At 42.6% G+C, this 17,084-nt stretch overlaps 1 protein-coding gene across 1 annotated transcript in view; it reads right to left on the bottom strand.

The window, feature by feature from the left end:
* The window catches only part of LARGE1 (LARGE xylosyl- and glucuronyltransferase 1), a 608,081-nt gene that overhangs the window by 304,361 nt on the left and 286,636 nt on the right, over positions 1-17,084 (bottom strand). Inside the window, exon 4 of the mRNA XM_027873579.1 lies at positions 8,425-8,507. Within this exon, the coding sequence (XP_027729380.1) occupies positions 8,425-8,507 (83 nt within the window). The remainder of the gene's footprint in view (positions 1-8,424; positions 8,508-17,084) is intronic.

Here is a 17,084-nt window from a genome sequence, read left to right as displayed (position 1 = left end):
TCATGAATACTACCATAGTGGTTGTGACAGTCTACTCCCATTGGCTCCAACTACCATTCCCAGGTGGCTAGGTGGCAAGTAGATAAACTCCTGGGGCTAGAGTCAGGAAGACTCATCTTCCTGAGTTCAAATCTGGCCTCAGACATTTACTAGCTGTGTGAAACTGGGCAAGTCATTTAACTTTGTTTGCCTCAGTTTCCTCATCTGTAAAATAAGTGGAGAAGGAAATAACAAACCACTCCAGTATCTCTGCCATGAAAACCCCAAATAGAGTCACAAAGAGTTGGACATGACTGAAAATGACTGAACAATAACTATTCTTACAACTTTTTAAACCAAAATACCCTTCCCTGATCTCTGCACCCCCATACCTATTGTTGATACTATTAGAATGTAAGCTTCATGGGCTCAGGGACTATCTTTGCTTTGTATTTGTATGCCCAGTGTTCAGCACAGTACCCTGCACACAGTAGGTGTGTTAAAATGTATTTATTCACCATTTTAGAGACGGAAGGTACCTTAGGGCTCATAAAATAAAACTCACTCATTTTACAGATGGGGAAACTGAGGCCAAAAGAGATGAAGCGATTGTCCTAAAGTCACACTTGACCAAACTAGTAAGAAATACATAGATCTGAGACTCAATCCAGGCATCTGATTCCCATCTGGAGTTTTTTCCACTGGACCAGTCTGAATCTAGGTCAGCCCCGAAATACTCTGAGCACAGTAATGGATTCTTTAAAAAAAAAAGTATTTACTAACCTAGCAATTATTCTCATGCTTTTCCTTCTAAGAAACAGATGCTAAAAGAGAAGATTCTTTACTCATTTTTCAGCCTCAGAAACTTCCACTTGACTGTGGCCTTGGACACATCCAAGAAGAACATTTCACTGGAGTTGCTTCTTCTAAGATTTCAGTCTAGTCTCTTTGTGCTCATAGATGAAGAGGACTGAGAGGTAGGGATCACCCCAGGCCAACCCACATATTTTGCAGATGAGCAATGAGGTGTGGTGGCAGAGTCTGGGCCAGTAGGACACTAGCCTAGAAATCCCAGCTTTTATACAAGCTATTTAAATTTAGGTAAGTTATTGAATGTATCTGGACCTTGGTTTCCTCATAAGTAAAATTGAGGAGGCTGGCCTAGATGATTTCCCAAAGTCCTTCCATCTCCCAAAACTTTGAAGTTATGATGATACTGTGATGAATCTCTGCTACTTGCTAGCTGTATGACCTTGAGCAAGTCATTTCCAAACTCCATGCCTCATTTCCACATCTAAAAAAATTAGTTGGACTATTATTTGATTTTTCAGGCCAGCCAGCTCTGACATTTCCTGTTCAATGGTCCCCCCAGCTCTGACATTTTCCTTGTTCTCAGGCCCCTCCCAGCTCTGACATCCCCTGTTCTGAGGCCCCTCCCAGCCCTGACATTCCCTGTTTTCAGGCCCCTCCCAGCCCTGACATTCCCTGTTCTCAGGCCCCTCCCAGCTCTGATATTCTTTGTTTGTAGGACACCCCAGTCCCAGCTCCAGCATTCTATGATCAAATAGCTACAAATTCAGTTCCCCACAGCTCTGTTTAGTTTTTTTTTTATCCCTGTCAGGGGTTCATTCTAGAGATGCATGGGATTCTAGATGTGCTTTCTCAACAGATAGAAATAATGCTCCACATCACCTAAATTTTTTTTTTTTTTGGTGAGGCAATTGGGGTTAAGTGACTTGCCCAAGGTCACACAGCTAGTACGTGTCAAGTGTTTGGTCTGAGGCCGGATTTGAACTCAGGTCCTCGTGACTTCGGGGCCGGTGCTTTATCCACTGCGCCTCCTAGCTGACCCCCATATCATCTCAAATTAATGGCTCTTAACTGCGTGTGTGTGTGTGTGTGTGTGTGTGTGTGCGTCCTGGATACCTTGGGTGGTCTGGTAAAGCCCTTCTCAGAATCATGTTCTCAAATGCATAAAATAAGACACCTAGAATTACAAAGGAAACAAATGATATTGAGTTACAGTTATCAAAAGATTAAAGAAACAAGTTTGGGGACCTCCAGGTTAGGAAGTCTTGAACTAGATGAAGTCCCTTTGGTTTTCCCCTGAAGGTCCAATGGGGCCCTCAGTCTGGCTGGGTCAAAGCTGTCCTAAGGCCTGAGAGCCGGGGTGGGGGGCGGGGATCTTCGCTATCTCATGGGCAGGAGTTTCTACTACGGACAAGGAGCCAGGAGCTCGAGCTGACTCCATTTTTAGTGACTAGATACTCCTACTCATTCTCCTCCTCCCCAGCTCTCCCACACCAAGGTAAGACTGGAACAAATATGCTAATGCACGCCAGCAGAGATGATTAAACCACCATGACATATATTTTTCCCCCTCAGAAATTTGCCACAGATTGTCTGAGGCAATCTGGGGCCTGCTTTTGTATTAAAATATATGGTAACACTCCAGCTGAAGCATCCTTTAATTATGAAATGACAATGGAAATCTGATTTAAAAAAAAATGCATGTGGCATCCACATGAATACCAAGGAAATCCATTATACTCAATGCTATTCGAGCACAGAGCACCATGGGAAAAGGCGAGGGGCTCAGGTGAATTTAAATAAGAGCTCTCACGCAAGAGAGATCGAGCAGCTCATCCTCCCTCTCAGGGCCTCAGTTTCTGCAATCGAAAAAGAAAAGGATGTGGTTGGGAGTAGAGGGTCATAAACAGAGGTGGATAGAAACTCAGAGGCCATCTGGCCCAGCTTCCCATATTTTACAGATGAGGAAACTGAGGCTTGCTTGCTTAGGGTCATAAGCTTTGAGAGAGAAAGGACCGCAGAGGCCATTTTGCCAATGAGGAAACTGAGGCCCGGAAAGGTTTTACCCAAGGTCACACAGGCAGCAAGCATGTGAAGTGAGATTCAAACCCAGGTCATAACAATGATTATAACAATAGCTAACATTTATACAGCACTTTAAGGTTTACAAATGACTTTACGTGATTTTTAAAAATTTGATCCTAACAACAACCCTATAAGGTAAGTGCAATTATTATCTCCATTTTACAGATGAGGAAACTGAGGCTGAAAGGAGATAAGTGACTTGCTTAGGGTCATTCAGCTGGTACATGTCTGAAGCAGGGTTAGAACTCAGGTCTTCTTGACTCCAAATCTAGTGTTCTATCTACTGTACGAAAGCTTTGGATAATTACAAGAACATTCCAAAGACAAAAATTAAACAGTATCTGCCCTCGAGAAATTTACATTCTAGACGGGGGAGGGGTGGTGATGTGATTTTCTTAGGCTCATAAGATCACAGAGTTCAAGCTGGAAAGAAAGGTTGAGGCTATCTAACTCACCTCCTCTATTTTACAGATGAGGAAACTGAGGCCTAGTGGCCGGGAAGGCTGAGAAAACTCATAAATGAATCAATAAAAAATCTACATCAATGAAATAATGAGGTAATTTGGGGAATAAGGAGCCACGTGGGGGTCAGGAAAGGTTTCACTAGAAGGTGGGACATGAAACATGAAGTGGAAAAAGGAAGGGGACAAGACTAGACGTCCCTGGTGGCTAGGAAGCATCCCTGGGCAGGTGGGTTAGATCAGTTCTCACTCACTCCCCCAGCTGGAGAGCCCAGCCTCAGGTCTCTTTCTCCCATTCTGCCCCAGCCTTCCGTCCACCACACACTGAGAACTGACCAAATTCCTTCAGGGCTTGGACTGTTTCTCTTCCCATCTCCTGGATCAGAGCAGATATTTAACAAATACTTATTGAATTGAACTAAGTTGGATTGGATTGAATTCGAACCCAGACCCCTAGTGGTTTAGTCCTCCATTCCTTCCACTAAACCGCACTGCCCTCTGATGCCAAGACTGTGCCCTGCCAGTACTGCCTCAATGACCTCCAATCTTCCTTGCCCAAATTGTCTGCCTTTACTTGACACTCTGGAATCAAAATCACGGGTATCTGTAGCTCTAGGGAAGATGGGACCAGTGTCCAGGAAAGTCTAGTACCAGTTTTGCTGAGTTAGAGTCCGGGTAGGGAGATGAAGGATGTGCATGCATGAACATGCACACATGCACGTGTGCACACACACACACACACACACACACACACACACACACATCTTTTGTCTATACAACTGAGTCCTTATTTTTACAGTGACTGGGGAACCAGTCTTGACAAGGCTAAATGACCTGATGTCCCAAATCAATCAAACAGCTAATCGATCAATCAACATTTATTAAAAGAAAGCTGGAAGGGAGTAATGTTCTCATTTATTTCTGAGAAGACTGCCACCATACATGTGACCAGGACACTTTTGCACAGAAACATTAACGCTTTGTCTGCTAGCTCATCTTCATTCCAAAGACCTGAACTGAGGCTAGAAACAAGCTGGATGGAAACTTAGAGGTCATAGGATCACAGATTAGGCCAGAGTCCACCTTGTCTAACCCCCTCATTTTACAAATAAGGAAGTTGAGTCCCAAACAAGTATAAGAGATTGGATTTAAACCCGAGTCCTCAGACCCCAGAGCCAACATACTTTCCACCTTACCATAAAGTTTTCATTTTCCTTTATTTAATAGGTGGTACAGTGGAGAGAGTACCAGGCCCAGAATCAGAAGGATCTGAGTTCAAATGTGGCATCAGATACTCGCTAGCTGTGTGACCCTGGGCAAGTCGCTTAACCCTGTTTGCCTCAGTTTCCTCATCTGTAAAAATGAAATAGTACTTCATTATCTCTGCCAAGAAAATCCCAAATGGAATCATGGAGAGTCAGATATGACTGAAATGACTCACCACCACCACCAACATATTAAACTCCATTTTTCCCTACCAGGGAGAAGAGCTATTCACGAGTACATCAACAAACCAGACTGGTAGCCACCCTTTTTGACACTTGCAGTCACGTTAGGTCAGATGACTGTGCAAATGAATTTCATTGCTGTTGATATACACTGGGGGTAATTTTATTTTAGTTTAAAGACAGAAGTAGGAAAGGCTTCCCCTCGGCAGGCATCTACTCCACCCCCTCCCCAGGAGGAAAATGAGGTGAACGGATACCAAGGGATTTGTTCTCAATCACACAGGCGGCAGCTAGGTTTTCAATTCAGGCCTTGTGACTCCAAACACAATGTTCTTTTCATATCCCTGCCCTGTCAGTATAACCCTCCTCATCATAAGAAATCACTGGGTTATAGAGAATAAGGGAATAGATTGGGAGTCAAGTATCCTGACTCTGCTTTGCACCAGCTGGCCTCCAACCTAGAATTCCCTCCCTCCTCATCTCTGCCCCTTACAATTCTTGTTTGCTTTCAGAAGTCAGCTCAAGTATCACTTTCTCCATGAAGCCTCTCCTGAATTCCCCCCCAGATACTAGTGCCTTCCTCTGAAAAACCAACAAAAGCCCCAAATGATTTGGAAGGATTTTTGTATAGACCTCCACATGGGCATGTTGTCTCTGTCCAACAGAACATAAGCACCATGAAGGCAGGGGCCATTTCATTCACAGCAGGTCCTTACTGATAACTACCTAGTCCCCACGTGACCTTGGTTCAATTATTCCCCCTCTCTGGGCTTCTCTTTGTCCCTGCTAATGTGAGAAGTCTGGACTAGAGCTTTCAATTCTCACTGCAGAGAATTGGGTGCCATAGGTCAGGGAGAAAGAGGAAACACAAGCAATTATTTGGATTCTGGGTTTCCTTTTCACACTCTAGTCCTCGAATCGACTTCCAAAGCAAATTTGCCCCTTCCTTTTAAAATTCTTAATGGCTATTGCATCCAGGCATCTTCGAGAAATGAAAATGATTTAAGACAACAAAGTAGGTCTTGACTGAAGATTTGGGGAAAACCTTGTCTGAGAGTGAATATAATTACCATAATTAGCAAATAGACCCCAAAGAGACATCTTGCACAGCTACTATTATATTATTATTTAGCATGAGGAAGGTATTTCATTTGGCAAAGTACTTTATAATCACATATTAGTTAATCCCTGAAATGTGCTTGAAAAGCAGTTCTATTTATAGCCTGGCTGGCTGTGGAAGAAAAGTTTCAAATTCTTTTGCTTCCCTCTCTCACGCATACATGATCACCCTGATCTATTAAATTAATCAGTTCATATAATCATAAAGCTGAAAGGGACTCTTGAGATCATTTTGTCTGACACACTGCCTGGAGCAAGAATCCCCTCTACAGCACTCCAAACAAGTCTTTGCTACATCTTGAATAGCTGCAGTGATGGGGAGCTCACTACTCATCCACTTGAGGAAATAAGCTGATTTTTGTTTTTCCCCTTTATATTCTCAGTGCCTAGAATACATAGTACCACTTATAAATTTTGGGTCTTAAATCTTCACCAATAAAGCTTTGTAAAGGACTATAGATATGGGAGCTGCTACAGGGCTGGAATAGATAGCTTCTCATATGATTTCTGAGAGAAAGAGAGGTGGTATAGTGTGTCTGAATTAGTAAGACTTATCTAGGCAAATCACTTAATCTTTCTGAGCCTCAGTTTCTCATCTGTTAAATGGGGATGAAAGGCAATATGGCACAGGAGACAGACACACAGCCTCTGAATAATGAACACCCAGGTTCAAGTCTAGTCTCTGACACATGAATAAACAAAGGAATGAGTGAATAAAGCATTCATAAGGCCTTACAACATGCAAAGCACAGAGTTCAGCCCTGGCAACACAAAGGGAAAAGGGAGACAGCTCCTGCCCTCAAGGGGGCCCATTCTTTTGGGGGAGGCAACACAGATTGGAAAGTTTCAGCTGCAAGTCAGAAGAAAAATCTTTAGTCCTTAGGGGCAGCAGCAAATCAGACGGTTATGCCGCTTCCTTGATGCCATTTCCGCTGATAAAATCATGGCAGTTTCTGAGGTTGAACCATCCCGGATAGGTCACTTAGCCTCTCCATCCTCTAGGCACCTTTCTAAGACGATGAGCCATGGAACAGCTGATGCCCTACACTGGTGGAGGGAGTTTCTCGATCAGGAAATTCCTCCAGAGATGAAATCCCATGTTCACCTCTGATACTTCCCCCTCTTTTCCCACTTCCACCCCCTGGGCACCTAGGTACAGAGAGAGAGAAAATCAGGTTTGACCTCCATGTGTCAGCCATTTGCTAAGTGCTTTGGATACAAAAAGAGAAGCAAAAACAAAGACAATTCCTGGCCTCAGAGAGCTTACATTCCAAGAAAGAAAATGGCGCCCCCCAACCCCACCCTGACCCACTCAAAAAAGTGCAAATGAATACAGAGGGAAAGGAACCTTAGATGGGAGAGCATTAGTTATGGGGAAGGGCTACGAAAGAGTTCCTGGAGAGGGAGGGTTTTGAGCTTGAGGGAAAGGAAGCCAGAGATTCTTAAAAGCTGAGGAGACGAAGAAGAACATTTTAGGCCTACAAAGGCAAACTTTAAAGAAATTCATCTACTATTATTATCTTGTCCCTGGGACTGGCATTGCCTCTCAAAGCCATACATGAGTGCATTGGCCAAAAGACAAATACCTGGCCCTGAGCATAATGAGCTAAGTCAGGCTCACAGGTCAGCCTTTTCCCTTGTCCATCCCCTACCAGAGATCACTGATTCATAGTTTCCTAATCTCCTGACCCTCTCTATTCTTGGTCACTGAAATGTCGAGCTTGCAATGCTTGGGGGTGTCTAGATGAGGATCTTGGGACCGTGGGTTTTAGGGATGAAAAGAAACTTGGAAATCACTTCATCCAACTTCCTCATTTGATAAATGAGGAAACAGAGGCCACAGAGATTAGTGGCTTGCCCCAAATCACACAGGTATTAAGTAACAGACCCAGTCTTATCTCTTCAGGTGAACTGAATCATCCTTGTCTCCCCATAACAATAACCAAGCTTACATACATTCCACACTGACTTCTGAGTCTCCTTGATGGGATGGCTTTGGAGAACCCCATTCATACTTGAAAAGGAATCCCCTCTGGAGCATCCCTGATAAAAGCTCACACAACCCCTGTCCAAACATTCCTAGTGCAGGGAAGCTGACCAAAATGCCTACTTCTAGAAAGGTTTAATGGTTAGGGAGACTTTCCTTCCATCAAGCCAGAGTCTACCTGAGCAATTCCCCCATATTGTTCCCAGTTTTGTCCTCTGGGGCCAAAAGGAACATGCATGACCCCTCTTCTCCATGACAGTCTGAAGCACTTAAAGCTAGCTAACATGTGACTAGGTGTTCTCTTCTACAGACCAAACAAGCTCCAGTTCCTTCAAATGACCATCTCCTAGCATGGCGTTCAGGCCTCTTTCTAGAGTGGTTACCCTCCTATGAACAAGTTACACATTGTCCACCTTCCTAGATAACTTGGAGAATTTTCTGTTTATTCATTTAAAGCTTCTCCTGTCCCCAAGGGCATATTTGAATCATTTATTAAATTAATCCCAACCCACAGATGGGAAAACATTTCCTTTACCTATGAAACAAGACAGACTTGACCAAAGTGACGACATCTCGACTGGCGTTGTACCCAGCGCAGACAATGGCGACGTGGATCGTCTGGGGAGAAGAAGAGAATGAGATGATTTAGACAGAATGAAGGACTTTTCTCAGTGCCTCATCACTCAAGAGAAAGATAAATTGCCACCACTCATTCTGGGGGTCATTAGAAAACATGGGGCACAGTTTGCAGCTGTTTATGCTGGCTCAAGACAGTTTTATTAAAACCATTTTAATTGGGTTATGGCACCATCATCATTTGGAAGCCATTATGATCCTTCTAAATTACATTTTATGTATAGCAGGGACAATGCTGATTAGCTACAACAGGCTAGCAGAAAGTTACTTGCCCACATGCCTGGAGCCAAAAGCAATTGACAAGAGGACAGTGGTAATGAATATCCACTGGGACAGAAGATTCACTGTTAACCAGATCCATTAGGCAGCAGAATGGGCTTCTGGCAGGGGATCATCTTCCTGGTGAATGCAAATAAAATAGATTCTAATCTGTCTGAGATGAAAGAAGACTGGATCAGGTACAAAGAAAAAAAAAAGGAAATGAACCCGATGACCCAGCCAGGTTATGACATATTTATAGCTGAAAGAGATCTCATCATTTGTCTAGTCCAGGAGTGAGGAACCCATGGTCTTCTAGGTCCTTGGGTGCAGTCTTTTGACTGAGTCCAAGTTTTACAGAACAAATCCTTTTATTAAGGGATTTGTTTGGTGAAGTTTCGATTCAGTCAAAGGGCTGCACTTGAGGACCTAGAGGGCCACATGTGACCTTGAGGTTGCAGGTTCCCCACCCCTGGTCTTGTCCAATCTCCTAGACAATATGATAGAGCAGAAAGAGGGCTTGTCTTGTGGGAAGGGCTTGCCAGAGATCTTGGGTTTCAGTCATCATTCCTTCCACTGGGAGATCCTGGCAAGTTACTTTACCTTTCTAAAATTCAGTTTCTTTCTTCAAAGTTCAGTAAGTATTCCATCCTATATGAAGACTAGTCTCATCTTCCCTAATGGCTAGTGCCCTCCCCTCCAAGTACTTTGTATATTCTGCCTCTGAAAAGACCAAGCTTGTTCGAATCTAGAGAATTATGCAGAACTTTAAATGGTCCCAAATTTCTAAGATCCAATTTTTTAAACAACACTATTCTCCCATTATTGCTATGTGGCTACAAATAATGTAATGCCCTGGTCATACAAGAATCAAAAAGGACCATGGTCATTGTCCGAAGGCGGAAGCACATTAAAAGGGGTGAGCTTGGCACAAAGACCCAAAAGGCAGGTGCCCAACAATTAGTGTTAGTGGGGTGTGGCACATTACCAGTGATGAGCTGGGCATATGGAAGTTATGAGGAAGATCTCATTCAAAGACATGGATGTCCAGAACAAGAGGTATGACTAGTTTTGATGGAAGGGTGAAGGTTACCAGACGGTGGGTCCAAGGCTTGCTCTAATATCCCAGAGTTGACTGAGCCACTTAGGGTTCTCCCTCAATGGGAATCTCTTGTTAGGAATGAGAAGAAATCCTTGTTCAGGCATGCGTTGGAATAGATGGCCCCAGAGGTCCTTTCTAACTCTACCATCTATGATTTCTTCTTAAACCGTGAAAGGAATCAGAGGACATATTGGTCACATCCTCAATGGGAAACTTGTAGAAAGGCATGGAGAAGAATAGCGCAGGGTGGGAAGGTATGGAGGAGCTTGGACCTATACCAAAATGACACTTTCCTCATCTCCACAACTGTCCATGTCCTATTCCTTTAACTATCTTGCATTTAGTAACAAGCTTTTATTTATTCTTTTTATCATAATTCTATACATACTTATATATGAACTACTTGTCTCCCCTATTAGAATGGAAGCTCCATGAGGGCAGGCATTGTTTCACTTCTCTTTTTGTATCCCCACTGCCTAGCACAGCACCTTTTTCATATTAAGCGCTTAAGACTTAATAGCTACCATTTTATGCCTCACCTATTATGTGCCAGGCTCTGTGCTAAGCACTTACCAATTATTACCTCATTTGATCCCCACAACAACCTGAGGAGGTGGGTGCTATTATCATCTCCAGTTTGTAGATAAGGAAGCTGAGGCAAACAGAGGTTAAGTGACTTGCTCCAGCTAGTAACTGAGTCTGCATTTGAACTCAGATCTTCTTGACTTCAGGCCCAGAGTTCTATCTACCGCACCACCTAGCTGCCCTCTTAATTGTTTAATACTTGTTGATACACACACACACACACACACACACATCCACATATTTATATACACATATATACAAATACATACATATGAGTATATGTATGTATGTATGTATGTATATGTGTGTATTTGCATTGTCTTCCTCCAATACACCAAAAGATTGAGTGTAAATTTTTTTTTGGTATTTGTATCACTAGCATCTAGCACAATGCCTGGCACTCAATCATTACCCTTAATATGGCTTGCTGATTGATTTGCCGATTGTGCTAATGGTGAGAGTGCCCAACAGGAGATCATAGATCTGCTGAGGTTGCAAAATGGAAGCCTGAGACTCCCTAATCTTGTCTAATGCCTACAACTCTGCTTTGGGGAAGATATCTGAAACCAAATGGAGTGTTGACCATTTTCATAACAGCCTAGATGACTAAGTGCTCAAGAGCAGGGAACTTGGCCAAGATGATGATGCAGAGCAGGAAAAAGGTGTGTACCAAGGACAACTCTTGCAGATAACAACAATTCAAATACGAAGCTTCAGATATTGCCAGCATTGCCTTGGTTCCAGGCTTAGGGAGCACATTCAATAAGCACATTAACTACTGACATGAGAGTGTGGATTTTTCAACACTTTCTCCAATTCCCCCAATCTCTTTAGCTTCATCCAGTACACCTGTTTCAATGAATACATTCATCAAAGGATGCCGTACTGACAAAGCCCTGCTACCCCAGCAAAAAAAAAAAAAAAAAATTTTAGTTGATTAAGTTAGTCAAGGAGGCAGTGCCATCTTGTGGGTTCCTAAAAAAGTCAGGGTGACCCAGAATTCCTTGGCTAAGTGCTGATGTGACTGTTTACTTACTGTGAGGACTTGGGTAGTGTACGTTTACTCTTTGGCACTCAGTTTCCTCATTTCTTGAGGAAGTTGGATGAGGTGAGCACTAATTAATGTGTCTCCCCAACCCTAAATCCTGTAAGTGAGGGTAGGAGAAGAGGAATTAACCTTTCCAAGTTTGGAGTCAAGTTCTGCCAATAGCTTCCATTGTTACAGAACCATGAATTAAAGACCTTCTCTCAGGGGCCTCATAGGTCATCCAGCCCACTGCCCTTACTTTACAGATGAAGCTCAATGTAGTTAAATTACATGTCCAAGGTCATACCAATTGCATTGGCACTGGAGCCTGGGGTTGCCATTGACAGATAAGGATACCTCCAATGTGACTGAGTCTTTCAAGAGCAGTTTTACAGAGGCAGCAGAATGCAAAGGACAGCAGCGTCAGTCTTGACAACTGATGCACTGACCTTGGAGTCAGAGGACCTGGGTTCAAATCCTGTCTCTGATACTTACTACCTGCGGGACATGGCATACGTCACATCAACTCCCTGAGCCTCATTTTCCTCATTTGTAAAATGAGGGCTTAATGACTTTAGTGGTCTCTTCTTGTTCTAGAGATATGATAATATGAGGACTCTTAGCCTCCCTGGGCCTCACTTTCCTCATCTGTAAAATGAAAGGATTGAACTGGATGGCCTCTAGGCTCTATTCATGCTTTAGTCTAGGATCCCATGATCTTAATTTTCTTTTATAACCCCTCAGTGGACTTCTCAGGTGATAATATTCATTTCAATTTATATGGGTAGGTCTTACGCTCCCCCTCACCTCTTCCCTCATTAGATTTTAAGCTCTATTAGGGCAGTAACATCAGATCATAGATTTAGAGATGGAAGGAATCTTGGAAGCCATAAAAGTACAATCTGTTTGTATTACAGATGAGAAACTGAGGCCCAGAGAGGACAAGAGACTTATCATAGGATCATAGATTTTCAGCCAGAAGAGACTATAAAGCTTCAAGTCCAAAGCCAGGATGTTACCGTTGAGACCACCGAGGCACAGAAAAATTGAGTGACTTGCCCAGGTCTCTAGCTAATAAGTGCCAGGGATAGGATTCAAATTCATGACTTTCTAATCATTGTGCAACACTGCCCCTCTTACGGTGGCCCTCATTGCATATCCTCCAGTGTTGAACACAATACTCTGCACACAGTAGGGATATAACCAATACATTTCTGTTGTAGTTAAAGAGAAGCAAGTGCCATCCCAAAGGTTACTTTGGAGGTGTCACGGTTTCTGAAGCCTCCTGTGATAATTCTGCCTCTAACACCTCTGGAGACCTTATCGCAGCTCAGACAAGGGCTGGGGTGCTGGGGTCAGCCTCTTCAAGGAACTTTGTTCTGCTGAGATTACAAATGCTTCTGTCCCCAGGCTTCTGTGAGATGAGAAAGGATGCTTAATGCAAGAAGGATAATTTCTCAAGGCCAACCCCTCGAAGGCTTAGAAAAGTCTTGTGGATTCCCTAGAAATCATATCCTAAAATTCTTTATTTTTCTTATTTATTTATAACTTAGGCATTCTTCCTCTCTGGTATATTTCAGATTGATTACCAGTCTTAGAAGGTCATAGATTTAATCTGGAAGCCAACCTCCTCCAGTCCCATTTTACAGATCAAGAAACTGAGGATAAAAGCAGATGAGTGACTTGCCCAGGATCACACAGCTGGCTATGTTTCTGAGGCAGGAATTGATTCTCTGTTCTGACTCCAATTTCCCTACATCACACTTCCTCTTTCCTGAAGCAGTCACAACCCGGAACCCATAGAACAAATAATTCTAACTTATGGAAAAATTGATGAAATTTTTACAATATGAAATTACGTGAAGAATGTGATAAAAATATTGACACCCTCTGCGATGATTCCACTGCTAGGTCTATATTCTAAGGAATGAATAATAAAAAAAGAAAGGTCTCTAGTTACCTAAATATTTATAGTATCACTTTTTATATAGTAGCAAAGAACCAGGAACAAGCAGGTGTCTATTGATGGCATGAGGAATAGTCTAAACAAATTGTGGTTCATGAATGTGATGGAATTTTACTGTGCTGTACAAAATGATGAATGTGATGAAATAGAGAAGCATAAGAAGACATAGACTGATGCAAAATGAAGGAAGTAGAACCAAAACAACAAGGTTCAAAATGACCACAATGATATAAATAGAAAGAACAATAAGAAAACAATCAAAACTGAATATTTGGGGCCAACCAAGTTTGGCCCCAAAGAAGAGAGATGAGGAGGGACCAAGCTCTCCTTCTTTCCAGGGATAAGAGATGAGGGGTGTGTAATACTGCACATAATGCCAGGTTTTTGATGTGTAGTTTAATTTTGATGAATTTGCTCTCTCTTTAAAAATTGCTATAAAGGGTGACTTTCTCTGAGGGGGAGAGGAGAAGGATATGTGGGAATACAGATGTTATTAAAAAAAAGGTACCAATAAAAATTATTTTTAAAAGAGACAATTTGTCCCTTCAAAGGAGGGGAAAAGCTATCCAAATCACTCTGTTCTGAGGACTAAATGCCCAACCACTTCTATCCACTGAGGTCAAAACTGTATTGAGCATCCAGATACTTGGGTTCCAGTTCTGGCTGAATTACCTGTGGGCTGGATGACCTCCAAGATTCCACCTTACAACTGAGCAACCTTCAGTTTTCTCAAATGTTAAATGGGAGAATTAGGTTACAAGATTTTATGGACACATGAACCTGTGGTATCTTAACAGATTTAAACCCTGGGTGGGGGAGTGGTATGGGGGTAGGGGAAAAAACAGTAAAAGCTTTATGAAACACTTTAAGGCAAAGCACGTTTTCCCTTCACAATCCTAAAAGGCAGATGGTGAAAATATTTTATCCCCTAATTATACAGGATGAAGAACCCAAACTTGGAAGGGTGAAGTGTCTTGCCCACTTAGAATTGGAGGTATAACCTGGGATTAAAGGATAATATGTCAAGAGCTGGAAAAGTCATCTAATCCGAATTCTTCATTTCACAGGTAGAGAAACTGAGGCCCAATGATCTTCAGGGGCATAGTCAAGGTCATATCAAGGTAAGAGTTGGGATTTGATTCCAAGTTCTTTTGATTCCAAATCTGGCACACTTCCTACTGAATCTCACTGCTACTTAAATTCTAACACTGTTCTCCTGATTCCAAGGCATCCACTACTTTCTGTCAACATACACATTTTCTTAATGACAGTGAATGTACAAAGAGGATATGATTTTATCATTATGGAGAACTCATGGTATGGGAACTCCCTTTACCAATGGAGATCCCAACTTAGATATGACTTAGTAGAGAATTCTTAGGGTTATTCCTTGATGTCCCTGGGATACTTAATCTTGGAGAAGAGGAAATTTGGGAAGGGCATGACAGCTGCCTTCAAGTATTTGAAAGACTCTCATGGGAAAGAAAGAGACTTGGTCCATTTGGCCCAAGATGGAAGAACTCAGAAGAATGCGTGGAAATGTAGAGAAAGAATTTAGGCTTGATGTTAAGGGGACTTTCCTATCAATTAGAGTTTTCCCAAATTAGAAAGGACAACTTCAAGATGCGCTAGACTTCCCCTCCTTAGAAATCTTCAAGTACTTATCAGACAGGTTATACTAGAGATTCCTTTCAAGTGTGAGTTGGGCAAGATGGTTGCTGAGGTCCCTCCCAACTCTCAAATTCTGGGAGTCATCTTAGAGGAGGAGTGGGGAACCTGTGACCTTGAGCCTCAAGGTGCAGGTTCCCCATCCCTGCCTTAGAAGAATAGTGAGGTTAAGTAACTTGCCCAGGGTGACACAACTAGCTAAGGATCAGAGGCAGGACTTGAACCCAGATCTCCCTCAGTGCAAGCCATCAGGCTCTCCATCATGCCTCATTGTCCCAATCAGCTCACTAACCGCAGCTGCAAATCATCTAAATATAAAGGAAAAATGACAACCGATGACAGCAGTGGGGGGAATAACACAAGCAGGAGGCAAAGCCTACTCTATTACTGAAAAAAAAACCAACACGTGAATTCCTTGAAGAAGGAGGAAAAAATTCAAAAGCTATTCTGTTATCAAAATAGTGTGTGGTTAGTTAGAGGCATGGGGGACTCAGTGAGAGTCTGCCTGTTTTATATTAGCATTGCCTCCAGCACGAGGCCAAATCCTACTGAGCAAACAAATTTATCGGTAAAAGATATTATAATCTGGAGGCAATTTAAATCAACTGAACAGCTTTTAAAAGAAGCTAGGGATTAGGCTAACTGGAAAACTGACTACCCTTAAGACAGAGTTTTGGATGACCCCCCTTGGACCATCCAACCCAGGCCCATCAAGTAAGGGCCATTTGCTTATTAAATGTTTGTTGATTGAATATTGATCTTGCAGTAGAGCAGTTGAGGCATGCTGACAGCTTAAAATAGGGTGAGGCTTTATGAATGGAGAGAAGGGAGGCACATAAGGCATCTGGTGGGTAATGGTCCTCCCAGAAAGAAGGGCTCAGGTAGCCCATTGGTGGGCAATGGGCATGGATGGAGAGCATATTGAGATCTGGGAGCCGTTGGGAGATGTTTTTGATTCCCAGGTTTGACAAAAGTTACATGACTCCAGGCAAGTCCCTTCACCCTGATGAGCCTCAGTTTGTCCATCTGTAAATGGGGACTTAGCAGTTTGGGGATGGGAAAGGATTGTGACAAAAGCACATTATAAAACTGAGAGCTCAATGGAAATGTGGTCTGTCATGGTATCCACCAAAAAAAATCTCAGCTAACGATTTGGACACCATTTCTGAAACAGTCAAGAAAGTAACATTGGTAAGTTTTCCAAATAACTGAATCTTACCCCTTTATTCATCGTTTTGGAGAGGGATAGAGACAGGGAAGTGAAGAGGGAGAGAGCAGAGAGAACTGATAGTTAATGGAAACCTTCCTGAACCTCAGTTTCCTCAACTGTGAAATGAGAAACTTAGACCAAATAATCCCCTCAGTCTTTTTCTGAAACTCTAGGAACCCCTTTTCAAATATAAGACTGACATCCCCCACCTTCCTAAACAAGGTATGTTCAGGCAGTCTTGTGCAGTAGGAGGCACTCTGAAGTCAGAGGAGATGTATTCAAATCCTGAGACTTCTTGTGAGACTTTTGGCAAGTCAGTAACTTCCCTGGGCCTCAGTTTCCTCTCCTGAAAGATAAAGGGGTAGAAAGACATGCACTTTAAGTTCCTTCCAGCTCTATGGTTATTAGGCTAAGTTTGAGGGCTGTAGGAGCCTATTACTATTATTTAATATTTTGATGACAGAATCATTGACTGAAACGCCCACTATAACAAGCTGACATTTACGTAGCGCCTTAACATTTACAAAGTGCTTGACAGATATATCATTTCACAGTCTCACTACAACCCTGTGAGATGGGCATGATGTATACTATTCTCCTTGTTCTACAGATAAGGAAATTGAGGCACAGAGGGGTGACTTGGGGAGTTCTGTTTGTCTCTTTGCACAATGTCTCTGGCCAGCTGTACTTTCCAAGCTCTTATATCTGCTTTGCAGTTTCCTGATCTGTTATGTTGTGTCAGC

The sequence above is a fragment of the Vombatus ursinus genome, unplaced genomic scaffold (assembly GCF_900497805.2).
Source record: "Vombatus ursinus unplaced genomic scaffold, bare-nosed wombat genome assembly UNPS02003292.1, whole genome shotgun sequence".
NCBI lineage: Eukaryota > Metazoa > Chordata > Mammalia > Diprotodontia > Vombatidae > Vombatus > Vombatus ursinus.
Note: the sequence above shows the minus strand (reverse complement) of the source record. Positions and strands in the feature narration are given on the sequence as shown.